This window comes from Heptranchias perlo, chromosome 14 (genome assembly GCF_035084215.1).
Source record: "Heptranchias perlo isolate sHepPer1 chromosome 14, sHepPer1.hap1, whole genome shotgun sequence".
NCBI classification, from domain to species: domain Eukaryota; kingdom Metazoa; phylum Chordata; class Chondrichthyes; order Hexanchiformes; family Hexanchidae; genus Heptranchias; species Heptranchias perlo.
The window spans coordinates 71,544,022-71,561,621 of record NC_090338.1 but is presented as its reverse complement, the minus strand read 5'-3'; the positions used below and the strand labels follow the sequence as shown (position 1 = coordinate 71,561,621).

Below are 17,600 nucleotides of genomic sequence, written 5' to 3'. Positions count from 1 at the left end.
GCATTATTTAGTAATTGGGTGGACAGTGCATGTGCTTGTGGAATGTTCGATAATGTGCATAGTGCATATGTTTGAAGACCGCTTACACATTCAGTATGTTTACTTCTGAACATTGGTCATGGTTGCAGACTGGTAATGGCTGATATAATGAATGTGCTCTGGCTGTTTAGTAACGACATTCTTTTATATTTAGAGACATCTAAACGTTATGTTGTAAGGAAAATGCCTCAGTATTGTGTGTCTGAAATGCAGATGGCAGGGTAATTCATTACCCTCCTGCATAACTGCAAGGGTTAATAAGATAACAAGACAGCTTAAGCTGAAGTATTGTTGACATTCCCTTCTTTTTCATTGACAAGTTCTTTTTTTTCTCTCTGGCACAGGTAACCAGATCCTGACCCTCAGGAATATCCCCAAGGATCAGGTTTATCCACTGAAACTCAAGGGCATCTCCATCTGTTTTTCAGCATTGAAGGCAGCTCTGTGCGGGAACTATGTCAGTTTTGGTGTTTTCCAGTTGTATGGGGATAAACACTTTGACAACGCACTGCAGGCCTTCCTAAAAATGCTGCTGTCAGTCTGTCACAGTGACTTGCTGGTAAGTGACCACACACCTCGAACTCGCAAAACCCTTTTCATATTGTGGGTTAGGGTGCCAGAGGAGTACTGGGAAGGAACCTGCAGGCTTCAACTGCCCCTTTCCCTGTTTTTTTTCTCTTTCTCAGTGGATGACTCTCCCATTAGGCCCATTGCAGGTCCTCAGGGACAGGGGCCCCCATCTTGTTCTGGCTTCTGACGCCAGATCTCGGGATGGAAATTTGGATCCTCAAAGCCCTTGCATGCATGGGGTTACCTCCATTATGTTGTAGAGTGTTATTGTGGAGCTTGCCTGCTCAAGTTATCAATATAACTCTGTACCAGCCAACATTATTATGGCAGCATATAGTACAGACCTTAAAGCTGAAGAATATTGTTAGTCACTGAAAATGTGATTGGCCATAATTTATAAGGCTTTTTTAGTGATCCTATGGACACCAAGACTTGATTTCTTTCATATCACCGTAGTTCATGTTGTCACCGTGTGTGTGTGTGTGTGTGCGTGCACGCTCATTCAGCCAGCACACGGAGCCGTAATGGCTGCGCAGGATGGGCAGTTTACAAAGTGCACATTTTGAAAGTGTTGATCAATTCTTTTTTTTAATGGAAGAGGGAGAAGTATCTTTGTTTTGGTTACTCAATGGACAGCTAGTATGACAAATGGAAAACTGGTGCAGTAAGGGTTGCTCTTCTAAGGTTGGAGCTAAGGCATATTGTTGGGGCAGTGTAGAGGGAGTTTTACTCTGCATGTAACCCATGCTGCACCTGCCCTGGGAGTATTTGATGGGACAGTGTAGAGGGAGCTTTACTCTGTATCTGACCCGTGCTGTACCTGCCCTCGCTGTGTTCGATGGGACAGTGTAGAGGAAGCTTTACTCTGAACCTAACCTATGCTATACCTGATCTGGGATAGTGTGATTTGAATGTGTATAGGGAGCTTTTTTGTATCTAAAATTGGGGCTTATGAGTTAGTTCTACACAAGACAGTGTATAGGAGCATAGGTGCATCTAAAAGCTAAGTTCGTAACTTGCCTCCCTTGCAATTAAAACCATCTCCTGCCCTTCCAGCGCAAAGAGGCGCTATCAGTGAATATCGTGCCAGTCAGCAGCCCCAGACCCCATGAAGTGTAAAATGTGTGAAGGCAGACAAACTGGACGTGTGAAAGGGGAATGAACTAATTGTAAATTAAAATTTTAAAAGTTAGTTCATTATTGAGCCATTGAATGCTTGAGACAGAATATAATGGGAGTAATTAATAATTATTGGTGAAGCATGCCCTTATGGATAAGGTTTAGGTGCTTAAATTGACCCAGTGCTTGACATACATTATTCATCATTATTCCACAAACTCTCTTAGATTATGATTAATTAAAAATAGGGTAAATGGTTCGCCTGCAAATGTTCAGATATTATCTAAGGGCCCCAGTGGAAACAGCTTTTCTCAGCTAATTGGGGTTTTATGTTACTTTTGAGAACAGAACCTACACAAATATTTTAAAATAAATCCATATGCTTTGGATTGTTAGTGGGGGGAAAAGCAATAACTCCACGGTGAATATTTCACATTTCATTCAGTGTGGCAAGATTTGGAAACCGTGATTCCAGGAAGGAAAAAGTACTGGAAGTGTTCAGGAAAACTCCAGTAGTGTTGATTGATTGGAGCTCAGTGAAGGGCACACAGCAAAAACTAACCTTTCAGCTCCAGTGTCAGTTTGGTGGAATAACCTGGGCGTGCAGGTTGGCTGGTGGGAGTGTGGGCACGGGTAACCTCTGAACATTCAGGCCTTGCCTAATTATAACCACCTTAAATCTGTGTGGTTAATGAATGCCATGGCAGTTATACTGATGTCTCTGAAACACGAGCTTGATCAGTTTAAAGTGGTGAAAGGGAAAAGTGCTACTAGCAGAACTTAATAAATTAATGGTAATTTGTCTTAATTGTACAAATACTGTATTATTGCCTCAAGTGTCTTTTGAAGGCACTTTCACAGCAGACAATAGATTTTGTAAGGTTACTACTTTCATTAGAGAAGCAACTTTTGAAAAAATGCCTTCTATACTTCCTCCTTATTATTCATTTTAATTTCATACAGTACAGTTTTACAAGGCTTTTGAGAATAACACGGTCTGGTTAAAGAGTGATGATATCTAATGTTAAATGAACTTAATAAGGAAATGCTCTGTGGTGTATTCCTACGGTTTCTACTTTATAATGTTAATGGAGGTTATTTATTTTTACAAAGAGCTAACAAATATGAATAAAGAGCAAAAAGCACTTCTTTCAGCATCTGTATAAAGTCTGTGGTTAACAGCTCAGTAATGTACACTGACTGTATTACCTCTTGTTTTCAACTGTCAAATCGTGCTAGATTATGGTCAGTTTTTTTGGACAAATTCTCTTCTCCCCCCCCCCCCCCCCCCCACCCCCGCAAACTCCTGAATGAGTTGGCTCCTTGATGAGATTATGGTTGCACCAGCAGTGGGCTGCCTCCAATATGTTACTAATTATCCATTCTCCGTGTCCTAGCAGGCTATTCACCTGTCAGAGGCATCGCAGTCTGACCCGGATTCCCTCCTTACTCAACACCCACACATACGCACTTTTCAGCAAGAGTCATTCAATGGGGTTCAGGAATTCTGGCTGACTTTTCCCTCCCTAGTCCAGGGGTGCTACGGTCAATTGTATCACCCCTACTGATGTCCTGGCTGAGATCAGTTAAGTCAGCGCAGGACAGGAATTGAAGCTGGGGCCTTCTAATCTGCATGGTCCAGCTTCACACTGACTTTACATTGTGAAATATCAGTGAAGGGCCAAGGCCCATAGTGCAGAACATCACCAAAGTTTGCACGAAAGAGTAGGAGAGAAAATGAGGTAAATCGGGAAGTTAGGTGAATCAAGTCTGGTTTTTAAATCCTGTAGATTGCAGAAGGAAGGCATCACTGAAGAAAATAAGAAGTTGGAAAAATGAGTTAGAGCAGGAAGCAGTGTTCATTCCAGCAGAGTGAAGATATAGGAAGGAGGAAGAGCGAGGAGGACAGCATGTTTGGAGAGCAGCATAAAGGGAGGAAACATTGAATGAATGAATCTGAGGGGGCAGAGTTAAAAGGAATTATACGAGATATTAAATGATGTAGAAAAGGAAGATCAGAGCATTACTTCTAGATAAGCTAAGACAATAGAACAAGGAGACAACGGCCAAAAGTGGTGGAAGATCAATTTAGGACTGATGGTTGGAAGTACTTCTTCGCACTAAGAGTGATCATCATTTGGAATGATAATTTGGGGACAGTAATGGAGGGAAGAACAATGGGATATTATGACGGGGGAGTGTAAGCTTTTATATTCCTGGATGGATGAATTACAGTGGTCTTATGACCATGAGTAGAAAAGGCCAGCCAGGAGATCATTGTAATAGTACAGTCTGGAAGTGACAAAAGAATGAATGAGAGTTTCAGCAGCAGATGGGCTGGGGCTGGGACAGAGGTGGACAGTGTTACGGAGGTAGAAGTAGGTGGATGGATCTGTCAGAGTCACCCCTCGCCGACAGAGGAGTCTCATTTCATTGCCCAACAGCCTGCTGCAGAAGGCCTTCAGAGTGCAATTGTTAGCTATCATTGTGAATGTCGTCAAACATTAATGATACACTGGAGCAAGAGTCAGTGTCTGCCATGAATGTAGCATAAATTAAAAAGGGACAGGAAGCTTTCAACAACAACTTGCATTTATAAAACACATTTAACATAGAAAAACCCCTAGGGGCTTCACGGAAGCATAATCAGACAAAAATGGAAGCTGAGCCAAAGAAGGAGGCATAGTCAAAGAGCTGGGTTTTAAGGAGGGTCTTAAAGGAAAAGAGGAATGTGGGGGGATTTAGGGAGGGAATGTGGGGCCTAGGTAACCGAAGGCACAGCTACCAATTGTGGGGCAAAGGGAGGGAAGTATGCACAAGAGGCCAGTGTCAGGGGAATGGAGAGTTCTAGGCTGGTTGTAAGGCTGGAAAAGATTTCAGAGATAGGGAGGGGTGAGGCCATGAAGGGATTTAAACACAAGGATAGGAATTTTAATTTGGAGGCAATGGGGTACCGGGTGCCAATGTAGGTCAGCAAGGACAGGAGTGATGGCTGAGCGGTACTTCATGCAAGTTAGGATCCGGACAGCAGAATTTTGGATGAGCTGAAGATTATGGAGGATGGGAGACTGGCCAGAAGACTTGTAATAGTCAAGCCTAGAAGTGGCAAAGGTAATGAGAGTTTCAGCAGCAGATGGGCTGAGGCAAAAGTGGACTTTAGCGATGTTAAATAAGGTGGAAGAAGGCGGATGGAGAGGATATGGGGTCAGAAGCTTAGCTCAGGGTCAAATAGAATTTAAGGCTGCTAACAATCTGGTTCAATCTGAGACAGTGGCCAGTGAGGGAGATTGAATAAGTGGCAGGGTACTGAGTTTGTGGCAGAGGCCGAAAGTGATGACTTCTGTCTTCCAAATATTTCATTTGAGAAAATTGTGGCTCGGCCAAGACCGGATGTCGGACAAGTAGTCTGTCAGCACAGAAGGGTCAAGAGAGGAAATTGAGAGGCAGAGCTCGGTGTGATCAGCGTAAAAGTGGAATCTGATCCCGTGACTTTGGATAATGTTGTCAAAAAGCAGACATGAAGAGGAGGAAGCCAAGGATAGATCCAGAAGTAACAGTGCAAGGGTAGGAAGAGAAGCCATTTCTGGAGATGCTCTGGCTACAATTGAATAGTTAAGAATGGAACTAAGCGAGGGCAACCCCACTGAGCTGGACAATGGAGGATGGTGTCGACCGGTCAAAGGCAGCAGAGATGTTGAGAAGGACGAGGAGGCAAAATGTACCGATGTCACAGTCACAGAGGATGTCATATATGACTTTGGTTAGGGCCTCTATGTGCTGTGGTGGAGAGATTCAAACATGGAGTTGCTGGAAAGATGGGCATAGATTTGGGATAGGGTGACAGGTTCAAGGACTTTGGAGAGGAAAGGGAGATTGGCGATGGGGCGGTAGTTCGCAAGGACAAAGGATTTGTTATACCTATCAGAAATTCATTATGTCATCTAAACTCCTGGGTCCCATTTGCCATCTATTATTTTCTCTATAATATACACTGGGTACAAGATCTCCTGGTAATCGATTGCAGATTATTTCTCCAGTAATTTTGCATTGGTAATACCGAAATCACATAGAATTACACATAATGTACAGCACAGAAACAGGCCATTGGGCCAAACAAGTCCATGCCGGTGTTTATGCTCCACACGAGCCTCCTCCCTCTCTATTTCATCTAACCCTATCAGCATATCCTTCTATTCCTTTCTCCCTCGTGTGTTTATCTAGCTTCCCCTTAAATGCATCTATACCAGTTGCCTCAACTACTCCTTGTGGTAGCGAGTTCCACATTCTAACCACTCTCTGGGTAAAGACCTTTCTCCTGAATTCCCTATTGGATTTATTCGTGACTATCGCCCCTAATTCTGGTCTCCCCCGCAAGTGGAAACATCTTCTCTATGCCAACCCTATCAAACCCTTTCATAATTTTGAAGAGCTCTATCAGGTCACCCCTCTGTCTTCCCTTTTTTAAAGAAAAGAGCCCCAGCCTGTTCGATCTTTCCTGATATGTATATCCTCTCAGTTCCAGTATCATCGTAGTAAATCTTTTTTGCACCTTCTCCAGTGTCTCTATATCCTTTTTATAATATGGAGACCAGAACTGTTCACAGCACAGAGAGTTGTTATGATCTGGAATGCACTGCCTGAAAGTGCGATGGAAGCAGATTCAATAATAACTTTGAAAAGGGAATTGGATAAATGCTTAAAGGAAAAAAATGACAGGGCTATGGGAAAAGAGCAGGGGAGGGGGACTAATTGGATAGCTCTTTCAAAGAGCCGGCACAGGCACAATGAGCCGAATGGCCTCCTTCTGTGCTGTAACATACCATGATACTACTATGAATTGCATTAGTATCACATCTCTCAGAAATATCTCATAGCCCATCACATAAACTGAAATGCATTGAAATGCAGTGACTGGTTATCTATGCAAATACAGTTGCAATTTTGTGCATAGCCCAATCCCACAAACAGTCGTGAGATGAATGACCTGCTTTTTGGTGGTGTTGGTTGAGGAACGATTGTTGGCTGGGACACCAGAAGAACTTCCTCTTCGAATATTGTCCCTTGATAGTTACATCCACCTGAACCACTGGAAAAGATGGACAGGGCCTTGATTTAGCACCTCAAATAAGGAATGGTATCTTCAGCACCCTCAAAACTGCACCTAAATTATGAACTCAAATTCATAATTTACATTGACATGTTCAAGTTACTCAGTAAAAGTGTCTCTTCCTTGATTTTCCCCCACTCTTAAAACATATTTTATATTTTTGTTTTGTTTAGTGTTATCGGAAGTTGAGCCAATCTTACTATTCATTATTGGAGTGCCTAACCCAGGACCACATGACCTTTATTGCCAGCCTAGAGCCACACGTGGTCATTTACATCCTGACCTCCTTATCAGAAGGACTCAATGCCTTGGGTAAGTTGCACTAGAAAATGTTTCTTTCTGAATATTGGAGCTGTTAATACCAAGGTGACCAGCCATCTGCACATGCTTAAGTAGACAGTCTGGTAGGAAGGGTATGGGCAGTGCCTGTCTGGTTTTCATTTAACAAATTTACCGAACAGACAAAAGTTGGTAGAGGTGCTAATCCCCTCATTTGTATTTAATGTAGATTTCAAGTAGCCAAATAAATGAGTTTCATCATCACCATGCATCAGTGCCAATGCTCAATAGTTTTCAAAGGAATGCTCGAAGGAACTCTTAGCAATTCTGAAATTTAGTCGTCGTCGCTGAAGTTTTTTTACATGAAAATTCCGTCCTTTTTCTGTTTCAGACAGAGGCCAGACATTTGAGAATCCTTGCTCTGTCCTCCTCTACCCAATTGATGCTGATATTTTGGCTTTTATTCTCTGAGCTTCAGCGCTGGGAAGTGTTGAATTGCGGCAATTAGTGACGAGCCGTCACTGGAACCTCGATCAGATCACCCCTGAACCTTGTAAACTCAAGCCAAGTTTACACAGCCTGGCCTCATAATTTAACCCTTTAAGCTTTAGTATCATTCTGGTGAATCTGCGCTGTGCCCCTCCAAGGCAAATAAATATTGCCTGAGATCCAGTGTCCAAAGCTGAACGCTGTACTCCAGATGGGGTCTGACCAAAGCTCTGCACAACTGAAGTGTCACTTCCTCACTTTTGAATTCCAACCTTCTTGAGATAAGAGCCAACATTCCATTAACCTTTTTGGTTATTTTTTGTAGCTGAGTACTAGCTTTTAGTGAACACCTAAACCCTTTGCTCTTCCACAGCTCCTTGTCTCTCACCATTAAGAAAATATTCCGATCAGTCTTTCTTTGATCCAAAGTGTGACGACATTACACTTTCCCACATTAAACTCCATCTGCCATAGTTTTTCCCACTCACTTAGTTTGCCTATGTCCCTTTGTAACTTCCTATCTACACAACTTACTGTGCCTCCTAACTTAGTGTCATCTGCAAACTTAGATATATAACTCTCTACTCCTTCATTCAACCCATTAATATATACAGTGAAAAGCTGAGGCCCCAACACAGATCCCTGGGGAAGACTACTTGTTACGTCCCACCAATCAGAGAACATTCTCTTTGTCCCAACTCTCTGCCTCCTGCCTCCCAACCAATTACCAAACCATATCAAAAAAAGTCACCTCCAATTCCATGCACTTTCATTTTTGCTAATAATCCCTTGTGCGGAATCTTATCAAATGCTTTCTGAAAGTCGATATAGACAACATCTGTAGACATTCCCCTATCCACTCTGTTAGTGATCCGCTCAAAAAAATTCAACTAGATTAGTCAGGCATTACATATCCTTCACAAATCCATGCTGATTCTCTTTGATCAGCTCATATTTGTCCAAGTGCTCAGTCACTCTGGGGGTGATTTTAGGAGGCTCCAACCCACCGGCTTCTGAGTTTCTTAAGGACCCGCCTGTGTGCGCGCGGGTGACCCGAAAGCGAAAGTCCCACCGGCAATTAAAGCCGGCGTGGTGACAGTTAAAGAGCCAAATGTACTTCAATGAGGTACTTAATGCACTTTACCTGTGACAGAGTAAGTGATTAGAAAAATTTTTAATTACCTGGGAGGCTTGCCCACCGCTTCTGACTCACGCCTGGAAGGGCCGGATCAGGGAGAAAGAAACTAAGTAAATGACATAAAACACCATAGAAGGAAGTTAAACGCTAAATGCACCTACCTTTGAAACCTGCTCCGACGTCTCCCGCTCCGATGTCCCCCCGATCTTGCCCTCCCTCCCCCCCGATTTTGCCCACTCCCCCCCCCGATCTTGCCCTCCCTCCCCACCCCGATCTTGCCCACTCCCCCCCGATCTTGCCCACTCCCCCCCCGATCTTGCCCACTCCCCCCCCGATCTTGCCCACTCCCCCCCCCGATCTTGCCCTCTCCCCCCCCCGATCTTGCCCTCTCCCCCCCCCCCCGATCTTGCCCTCTCCCCCCCCCCCCCGATCTTGCCCTCTCCCCCCCCCGATCTTGCCCTCCCCCCCCCCGATCTTGCCCTCCCTCCCCCCCCGATCTTGCCCACTCCCCCCCCCGATCTTGCCCTCTCCCCCCCCCCGATCTTGCCCTCTCCCCCCCCCCGATCTTGCCCTCTCCCCCCCCCGATCTTGCCCTCTCCCCCCCCCCCGATCTTGCCCTCTCCCCCCCCCGATCTTGCCTTCTCCCCCCCGATCTAGCCCTCTTCCCCCCCGATCTTACCCTCTTCCCCCCCCACCGATCTTGCCCTCTCCCCCCCCGATCTTGCCCTCTCCTCACCCCGATCTTGCCCTCTCCCCCCCCGATCTTGCCCTCTCCCCCCCCGATATTGCCCTCTCCCCCCCGATCTTGCCCTCCCTCCCTCCCGATCATGCCCTCTCCCCCCCGATCTTGCCCTCTTCCCCCCCCCGATCTTGCCCTCTTCCCCCCCCCGATCTTGCCCTCTCCCCCCCCCCCCCCCGATCTTGCCCTCTTCCCCCCCCCCCCCGATCTTGCCCTCTCCCCCCCCCCGATCTTGCCCTCTCCCCCCCGGATCTTGCCCTCTCTCCCTCCCGATCGTGCCCTCTCCCCCCCTGATCTTGCCCTCCCTCCCGATCTTGCCCTCTCCCCCCCCCCGATATTGCCCTCTCCCCCCCCCGATCGTGCCCTCTCCCCTCCCGATGGTGCCCTCTCCCCCCCGATCTTGCCCTCTCTCCCTCCCGATCTTGCCCTCTCCCCCCCGATCTTGCCCTCTTCCCCCCCCCCAGATCTTGCCCTCTTCCCCCCCCCGATCTTGCCCTCTTCCCCCCCCCGATCTTGCCCTCTCCCCCCCTCCGATCTTGCCCTCTCCCCCCCCCCCCCGATCTTGCCCTCTCCCCCCCCCCCCCGATCTTGCCCTCTCCCCCCCCCCCGGATCTTGCCCTCTCTCCCTCCCGATCGTGCCCTCTCCCCCCCCCGATCTTGCCCTCTCAACCCCCGATCTTGCCCTCTCCCCCCACCGATCTTGCCCTCTCTCCCCCCCCCCCCCCGATATTGCCCTCTCCCCCCCCCCGATATTGCCCTCTCCCCCCACCGATATTGCCCTCTCTCCCCCCCCCCCGACATTGCCCTCTCCCTCCCCCGATATTGCCCTCTCCCCCCCCCCCCGATATTGCCCTCTCCCCCCCCCCGATCTTGCCCTCTCTCCCTCCCGATCTTGCCCTCTCCCCCCCGATCTTGCCCTCTTCCCCCCCCCCGATCTTGCCCTCTTCCCCCCCCCCGATCTTGCCCTCTTCCCCCCCCCCGATCTTGCCCTCTTCCCCCCCCCCGATCTTGCCCTCTCCCCCCCCCCCCGATCTTGCCCTCTTCCCCCCCCCCCCCCCGATCTTGCCCTCTCCCCCCCCCCCGATCTTGCCCTCTCCCCCCCGGATCTTGCCCTCTCTCCCTCCCGATCGTGCCCTCTCCCCCCCTGATCTTGCCCTCTCTCCCTCCCGATCGTGCCCTCTCCCCCCACCGATCTTGCCCTCTCCCCCCCCCGATCTTGCCCTCTCCCCCCCCCCGATCTTGCCCTCCCCCCCCCCCGATCTTGCCCTCTCCCCCCCCACCGATCTTGCCCTCTCCCCCCCACCGATCTTGCCCTCTCCCCCCCCGATCTTGCCCTCTCCCCCCCCCGATCTTGCCCTCTCCCCCCCCCGATCTTGCCCTCTCCCCCCCGATCTTGCCCTCTCCCCCCCGATCTTGCCCTCTCCCCCCCGATCTTGCCCTCTCCCCCCCCCGATCTTGCCCTCTTCCCCCCCACCGATCTTGCCCTCTCCCCCCCGATCTTGCCCACTCCCCCCCCCGATCTTGCCCTCTCCCCCCCTCGATCTTGCCCTCTCCCCTCCTCGATCTTGCCCTCTCCCCCCCCGATATTGCCCTCTCCCCCCCCGATCGTGCCCTCTCCCCCCCCCGATCGTGCCCTCTCCCCCCCCCGATCGTGCCCTCTCCCCCCCCCGATCGTGCCCTCTCTCCCTCCCGATCTTGCCCTCTCCCTCCCGATCTTGCCCTCTTCCCCCCCCCCCGATCTTGCCCTCTTCCCCCCCCCCCCGATCTTGCCCTCTCCCCCCCGGATCTTGCCCTCTCTCCCTCCCGATCGTGCCCTCTCCCCCCCTGATCTTGCCCTCTCTCCCTCCCGATCTTGCCCTCTCCCCCCCCCCCCCGATATTGCCCTCTCCCCCCCCCGATATTGCCCTCTCCCCCCCCCGATATTGCCCTCTCCCCCCCCCGATATTGCCCTCTCCCCCCCCCGATATTGCCCTCTCCCCCCCCCCGATCGTGCCCTCTCCCCCCCCCGATCTTGCCCTCTCCCCCCCGGATCTTGCCCTCTCTCCCTCCCGATCGTGCCCTCTCCCCCCCTGATCTTGCCCTCCCTCCCGATCTTGCCCTCTCCCCCCCCCCGATATTGCCCTCTCCCCCCCCCGATCGTGCCCTCTCCCCTCCCGATGGTGCCCTCTCCCCCCCGATCTTGCCCTCTCTCCCTCCCGATCTTGCCCTCTCCCCCCCGATCTTGCCCTCTTCCCCCCCCCCCGATCTTGCCCTCTTCCCCCCCCCGATCTTGCCCTCTTCCCCCCCCCGATCTTGCCCTCTCCCCCCCTCCGATCTTGCCCTCTCCCCCCCCCCCCCGATCTTGCCCTCTCCCCCCCCCCCCGATCTTGCCCTCTCCCCCCCCCCCGGATCTTGCCCTCTCTCCCTCCCGATCGTGCCCTCTCCCCCCCCCGATCTTGCCCTCTCAACCCCCGATCTTGCCCTCTCCCCCCACCGATCTTGCCCTCTCTCCCCCCCCCCCCCGATATTGCCCTCTCCCCCCCCCGATATTGCCCTCTCCCCCCACCGATATTGCCCTCTCTCCCCCCCCCCCGACATTGCCCTCTCCCTCCCCCGATATTGCCCTCTCCCCCCCCCCCCGATATTGCCCTCTCCCCCCCCCCGATCTTGCCCTCTCTCCCTCCCGATCTTGCCCTCTTCCCCCCCCCCGATCTTGCCCTCTTCCCCCCCCCCGATCTTGCCCTCTTCCCCCCCCCCCGATCTTGCCCTCTTCCCCCCCCCGATCTTGCCCTCTCCCCCCCCCCCCGATCTTGCCCTCTTCCCCCCCCCCCCCCGATCTTGCCCTCTCCCCCCCCCCCGATCTTGCCCTCTCCCCCCCGGATCTTGCCCTCTCTCCCTCCCGATCGTGCCCTCTCCCCCCCTGATCTTGCCCTCTCTCCCTCCCGATCGTGCCCTCTCCCCCCACCGATCTTGCCCTCTCCCCCCCCCGATCTTGCCCTCTCCCCCCCCCCCGATCTTGCCCTCTCCCCCCCCCGATCTTGCCCTCTCCCCCCCACCGATCTTGCCCTCTCCCCCCCCACCGATCTTGCCCTCTCCCCCCCCGATCTTGCCCTCTCCCCCCCCGATCTTGCCCTCTCCCCCCCGATCTTGCCCTCTCCCCCCCGATCTTGCCCTCTCCCCCCCGATCTTGCCCTCTCCCCCCCCCGATCTTGCCCTCTTCCCCCCCACCGATCTTGCCCTCTCCCCCCCGATCTTGCCCTCTCCCCCCCCCGATCTTGCCCTCTCCCCCCCTCGATCTTGCCCTCTCCCCTCCTCGATCTTGCCCTCTCCCCCCCCGATATTGCCCTCTCCCCCCCCGATCGTGCCCTCTCCCCCCCCGATCGTGCCCTCTCCCCCCCCCGATCGTGCCCTCTCTCCCTCCCGATCTTGCCCTCTCCCCCTCCCGATCTTGCCCTCTCCCTCCCGATCTTGCCCTCTTCCCCCCCCCCGATCTTGCCCTCTTCCCCCCCCCCCGATCTTGCCCTCTCCCCCCCGGATCTTGCCCTCTCTCCCTCCCGATCGTGCCCTCTCCCCCCCTGATCTTGCCCTCTCTCCCTCCCGATCTTGCCCTCTCCCCCCCCCCCCGATATTGCCCTCTCCCCCCCCCGATATTGCCCTCTCCCCCCCCCGATATTGCCCTCTCCCCCCCCCGATATTGCCCTCTCCCCCCCCCGATATTGCCCTCTCCCCCCCCCCGATATTGCCCTCTCCCCCCCCCGATCGTGCCCTCTCCCCCCCCCGATGGTGCCCTCTCCCCCCCCCGATGGTGCCCTCTCCCCCCCGATCTTGCCCTCTCTCCCTCCCGATCTTGCCCTCTCCCCCCCGATCTTGCCCTCTTCCCCCCCCCCCGATCTTGCCCTCTTCCCCCCCCCGATCTTGCCCTCTTCCCCCCCCCCCCGATCTTGCCCTCTCCCCCCCTCCGATCTTGCCCTCTCCCCCCCCCCGATCTTCCCCTCTCCCCCCCCCCCCCGATCTTGCCCTCTCCCCCCCCCCCCGATCTTGCCCTCTCCCCCCCGGATCTTGCCCTCTCTCCCTCCCGATCGTGCCCTCTCCCCCCCTGATCTTGCCCTCTCTCCCTCCCGATCGTGCCCTCTCCCCCCCCTGATCTTGCCCTCTCCCCCCCGGATCTTGCCCTCTCTCCCTCCCGATCGTGCCCTCTCCCCCCCTGATCTTGCCCTCTCTCCCTCCCGATCTTGCCCTCTCCCCCCCGGATCTTGCCCTCTCTCCCTCCCGATCTTGCCCTCTCCCCCCCCCGATCTTGCCCTCTCAACCCCCGATCTTGCCCTCTCCCCCCACCGATCTTGCCCTCTCCCCCCCCCCCGATATTGCCCTCTCCCCCCCCCGATATTGCCCTCTCCCCCCCCCCGATATTGCCCTCTCCCCCCCCCCGATATTGCCCTCTCCCCCCCCGATATTGCCCTCTCCCCCACCGATCGTGCCCTCTCCCCCCCTGATCTTGCCCTCTCTCCCTCCCGATCTTGCCCTCTTCCCCCCCCTGATCTTGCCCTCTCCCCCCCCCCCCCCGATCTTGCCCTCTCCCCCCCCCCGATCTTGCCCTCTCCCCCCCCCCCCCGATCTTGCCCTCTCCCCCACCCCCGATCTTACCCTCTCCCCCACCCCCGATCTTGCCCTCTCCCCCACCCCCGATCTTGCCCTCTCCCCCACCCCCGATCTTGCCCTCTCCCCCACCCCCGATCTTGCCCTCTTCCCCCCCCCCGGTCTTGCCCTCTTCCCCCCCGATCTTGCCCTCTTCCCCCCCTATCTTGCCCTCTTCCCCCCCCCCGATCTTGCCCTCTTCCCCCCCCGATCTTGCCCTCTTCCCCCCCCGATCTTGCTCTCTCCCCACCCCGATCTTGCCCTCTTCCCCCCCCCCGATCTTGCCCTTTTCCCCCCCCCGATCTTGCCCTCTCCCCCCCCGATCTTGCCCTCTTCCCCCCCGATCTTGCCCTCTTCCCCCCCTATCTTGCCCTCTTCCCCCCCGATCTTGCTCTCTCCCCACCCCGATCTTGCTCTCTCCCCACCCCGATCTTGCCCTCTTCCCCCCCCCCCGATCTTGCCCTCTCCCCCCCCCGATCTTGCCCTCTTCCCCCACCGTTCTTGCCCTCTCCCCCCCGATCTTGCCCTTCCCCCCCCCCGATCTTGCCCTCTTCCCCCCCCCCCCGGTCTTGCCCTCTTCCACCCCGATCTTGCCCTCTTCCCCCCCTATCTTGCCCTCTTCCCCCCCCGATCTTGCCCTCTTCCCCCCCCGATCTTGCTCTCTCCCCACCCCGATCTTGCCCTCTTCCCCCCCCCCGATCTTGCCCTCTCCCCCCCCGATCTTGCCCTCTCCCCCCCGATCTTGCCCTCTTCCCCCACCGATCTTGCCCTCTCCCCCCCGATCTTGCCCTTCCCCCCCCCCGATCTTGCCCTCTCCCCCCCCCCCGATCTTGCCCTCTCCCCCCCCCCGATCTTGCCCTCTTCCCCCCCCCCCGATCTTGCCCTCTTACCCCCCCGATCTTGCCCTCTTACCCCCCCCCCGGTCTTGCCCTCTTCCCCCCCCGATCTTGCCCTCTTCCCCCCCCCGATCTTGCCCTCTTCCCCCCCCCCCCGATCTTGCCCTCTTCCCCCCCCCCCGATCTTGCCCTCTTACCCCCCCGATCTTGCCCTCTTACCCCCCCCCCGGTCTTGCCCTCTTCCCCCCCCGATCTTGCCCTCTTCCCCCCCCCGATCTTGCCCTCTTCCCCCCCCCCCCGATCTTGCCCTCTTCCTCCCCCCGATCTTGCCCTCTTCCCCCCCCCCCGATCTTGCCCTCTTCCCCCCCCGATCTTGCCCTTTTCCCCCCCCCGATCTTGCCCTCTACCCCCCCGATCTTGCCCTCTTCCCCCCCGATCTTGCCCTCTTCCCCCCCTATCTTGCCCTCTTCCCCCCCCGATCTTGCTCTCTCCCCACCCCGATCTTGCCCTCTTCCCCCCCCCCGATCTTGCCCTCTCCCCCCCCCGATCTTGCCCTCTTCCCCCACCGATCTTGCCCTCTCCCCCCCGATCTTGCCCTCCCCCCCCCCCCGATCTTGCCCTCTCCCCCCCCCGATCTTGCCCTCTTCCCCCCCCCCGATCTTGCCCTCTTACCCCCCCGATCTTGCCCTCTTACCCCCCCGATCTTGCCCTCTTCCCCCCCCCGGTCTTGCCCTCTTCCCCCCCCCCGATCTTGCCCTCTTCCCCCCCCCGATCTTGCCCTCTTCCCCCCCCCGATCTTGCCCTCTTCCCCCCCCGATCTTGCCCTCTCCCCCCCCCCGATCTTGCCCTCTTCCCCCCCGATCTTGCCCTTTTCCCCCCCCCGATCTTGCCCTCTTCCCGCCCCCGATCTTGCCCTCTTCCCGCCCCCGATCTTGCCCTCTTCCCCCCCCCGATCTTGCCCTCTTCCCCCCCCCGATCTTGCCCTCTTCCCCCCCCGATCTTGCCCTCTCCCCCCCCCCGATCTTGCCCTCTTCCCCCCCGATCTTGCCCTTTTCCCCCCCCCGATCTTGCCCTCTTCCCGCCCCCGATCTTGCCCTCTTCCCGCCCCCGATCTTGCCCTCTTCCCCCCCCCGATCTTGCCCTCTTCCCCCCCCCGATCTTGCCCTCTTCCCCCCCCCCCGATCTTGCCCTCTTCCCCCCCCCGATCTTGCCCTCTTCCCCCCCCCGATCTTGCCCTCTTCCCCCCCCCGATCTTGCCCTCTCCCCCCCCCGATCTTGCCCTCTCCCCCCCCGATCGTGCCCTCTCCCCCCCCGATCGTGCCCTCTCCCCCCCCCCGATCGTGCCCTCTCCCCCCCCCGATCGTGCCCTCTCCCCCCCCCGATCGTGCCCTCTCCCCCCGATCGTGCCCTCTCCCCCCCGATCGTGCCCTCTCCCCCCCCCCCGATCGTGCCCTCTCCCCCCCGATCGTGCCCTCTCCGCCCCCGATCGTGCCCTCTCCCCCCCCCGATCGTGCCCTCTCCCCCCCGATCGTGCCCTCTCCCTCCCGATCTTGCCCTCTCCCCCCCAGATCTTGCCCTCTCTCCCTCCCGATCTTGCCCTCTCCCCCCCAATCTTGCCCTCTCCCCCCTGATCTTGCCCTCTCCCCCCCCTGATCTTGCCCTCTCCCCCCCCTGATCTTGCCCTCTTCCCCCCCCCCCCCGATTCCAATAACTTCCCCATAATTGAAAGTAAACTGACAGGTCTGTTGTAATCTGGTTTCTCCCTCCCTTCTGTCTTAAATAATGGAGTGACATTGGCAATTTTTCAATCCAATTCCTGAATCTAGAACTTTGGAAAATTATGACTAACACATCTGCAATTTTGTCACCTGTTTCTTTTAATACACTGGGTTGGAAACCATCAGGTTCTGGAGATTTGTCTTAAGTCCCATTATTTTCTCCATTGCCATTTTTTTCTTATATTAAAGCCACTAAGTTCTCCCATTGACTTATTTCTCGGTTCCCTTATACCGCTAGTATTTTGTCCTCTTTCTCCACTGTGAAAAAGGATACAAAGTACTCATTTAACAAGTCTGCCATTTCCTCATTGCCGATTATAGTCTCACCTGCATCTGTCTTTAATGGGCCCAAATTCCCCTTCACCACTCTCGTTCTCTTAATATAATTATAAAACCTTTTGCTATTAGCTTTGACATCCCTTGCAATTATTTTTCATATTCCCTTTTTGCACCTCTTATTACTCTCTTTGTATCCTTTGTTGCTTTTTACAGATCTCCTAGTGTGCTGAATTTTCGCTTTTTCTTGCATTTGTGTACGCCTTTGTTTTTAGCTTGATACTGTCTCTTACCTCATTTGTTGACCATGGTTATTTAACTACACAAGTCGCGCCTTTGCCCTTTAGAGGTATGTTCCAAATACTTCCCACTGATGTATGTAGGGTTACCGATTAACAGTTCAGCCCAGTTTACTGCAGTTAATTCATTTCTCATCCCTTTGAAGCTGGCCTTACTTAAATTTAAAACCTTAGTTTGTGATTCTTCCTTCTCCTTTTCAAACTTAATATCAAATTCAGTCATATTATGGTCACTATTTGCAAGATGTTGTCTTACTATCAGCTTCTAATAATTCTGGCTTGTTACTCATCCCTAATCCAGTATGACCTGTTCCCTT

General features: G+C 54.5%; 1 protein-coding gene across 4 annotated transcripts in view; it reads left to right on the top strand.

Moving 5' to 3' along the window:
- LOC137332605 (ran-binding protein 17-like) overlaps positions 1-17,600 on the top strand; it is a 686,121-nt gene that overhangs the window by 516,011 nt on the left and 152,510 nt on the right. For all 4 annotated transcript variants that reach the window (XM_067996561.1, XM_067996562.1, XM_067996559.1 and 1 more), the window contains 2 exons: positions 384-598; positions 7,009-7,147. In XM_067996561.1, the coding sequence (XP_067852662.1) occupies positions 384-598; positions 7,009-7,147 (354 nt within the window). The remainder of the gene's footprint in view (positions 1-383; positions 599-7,008; positions 7,148-17,600) is intronic.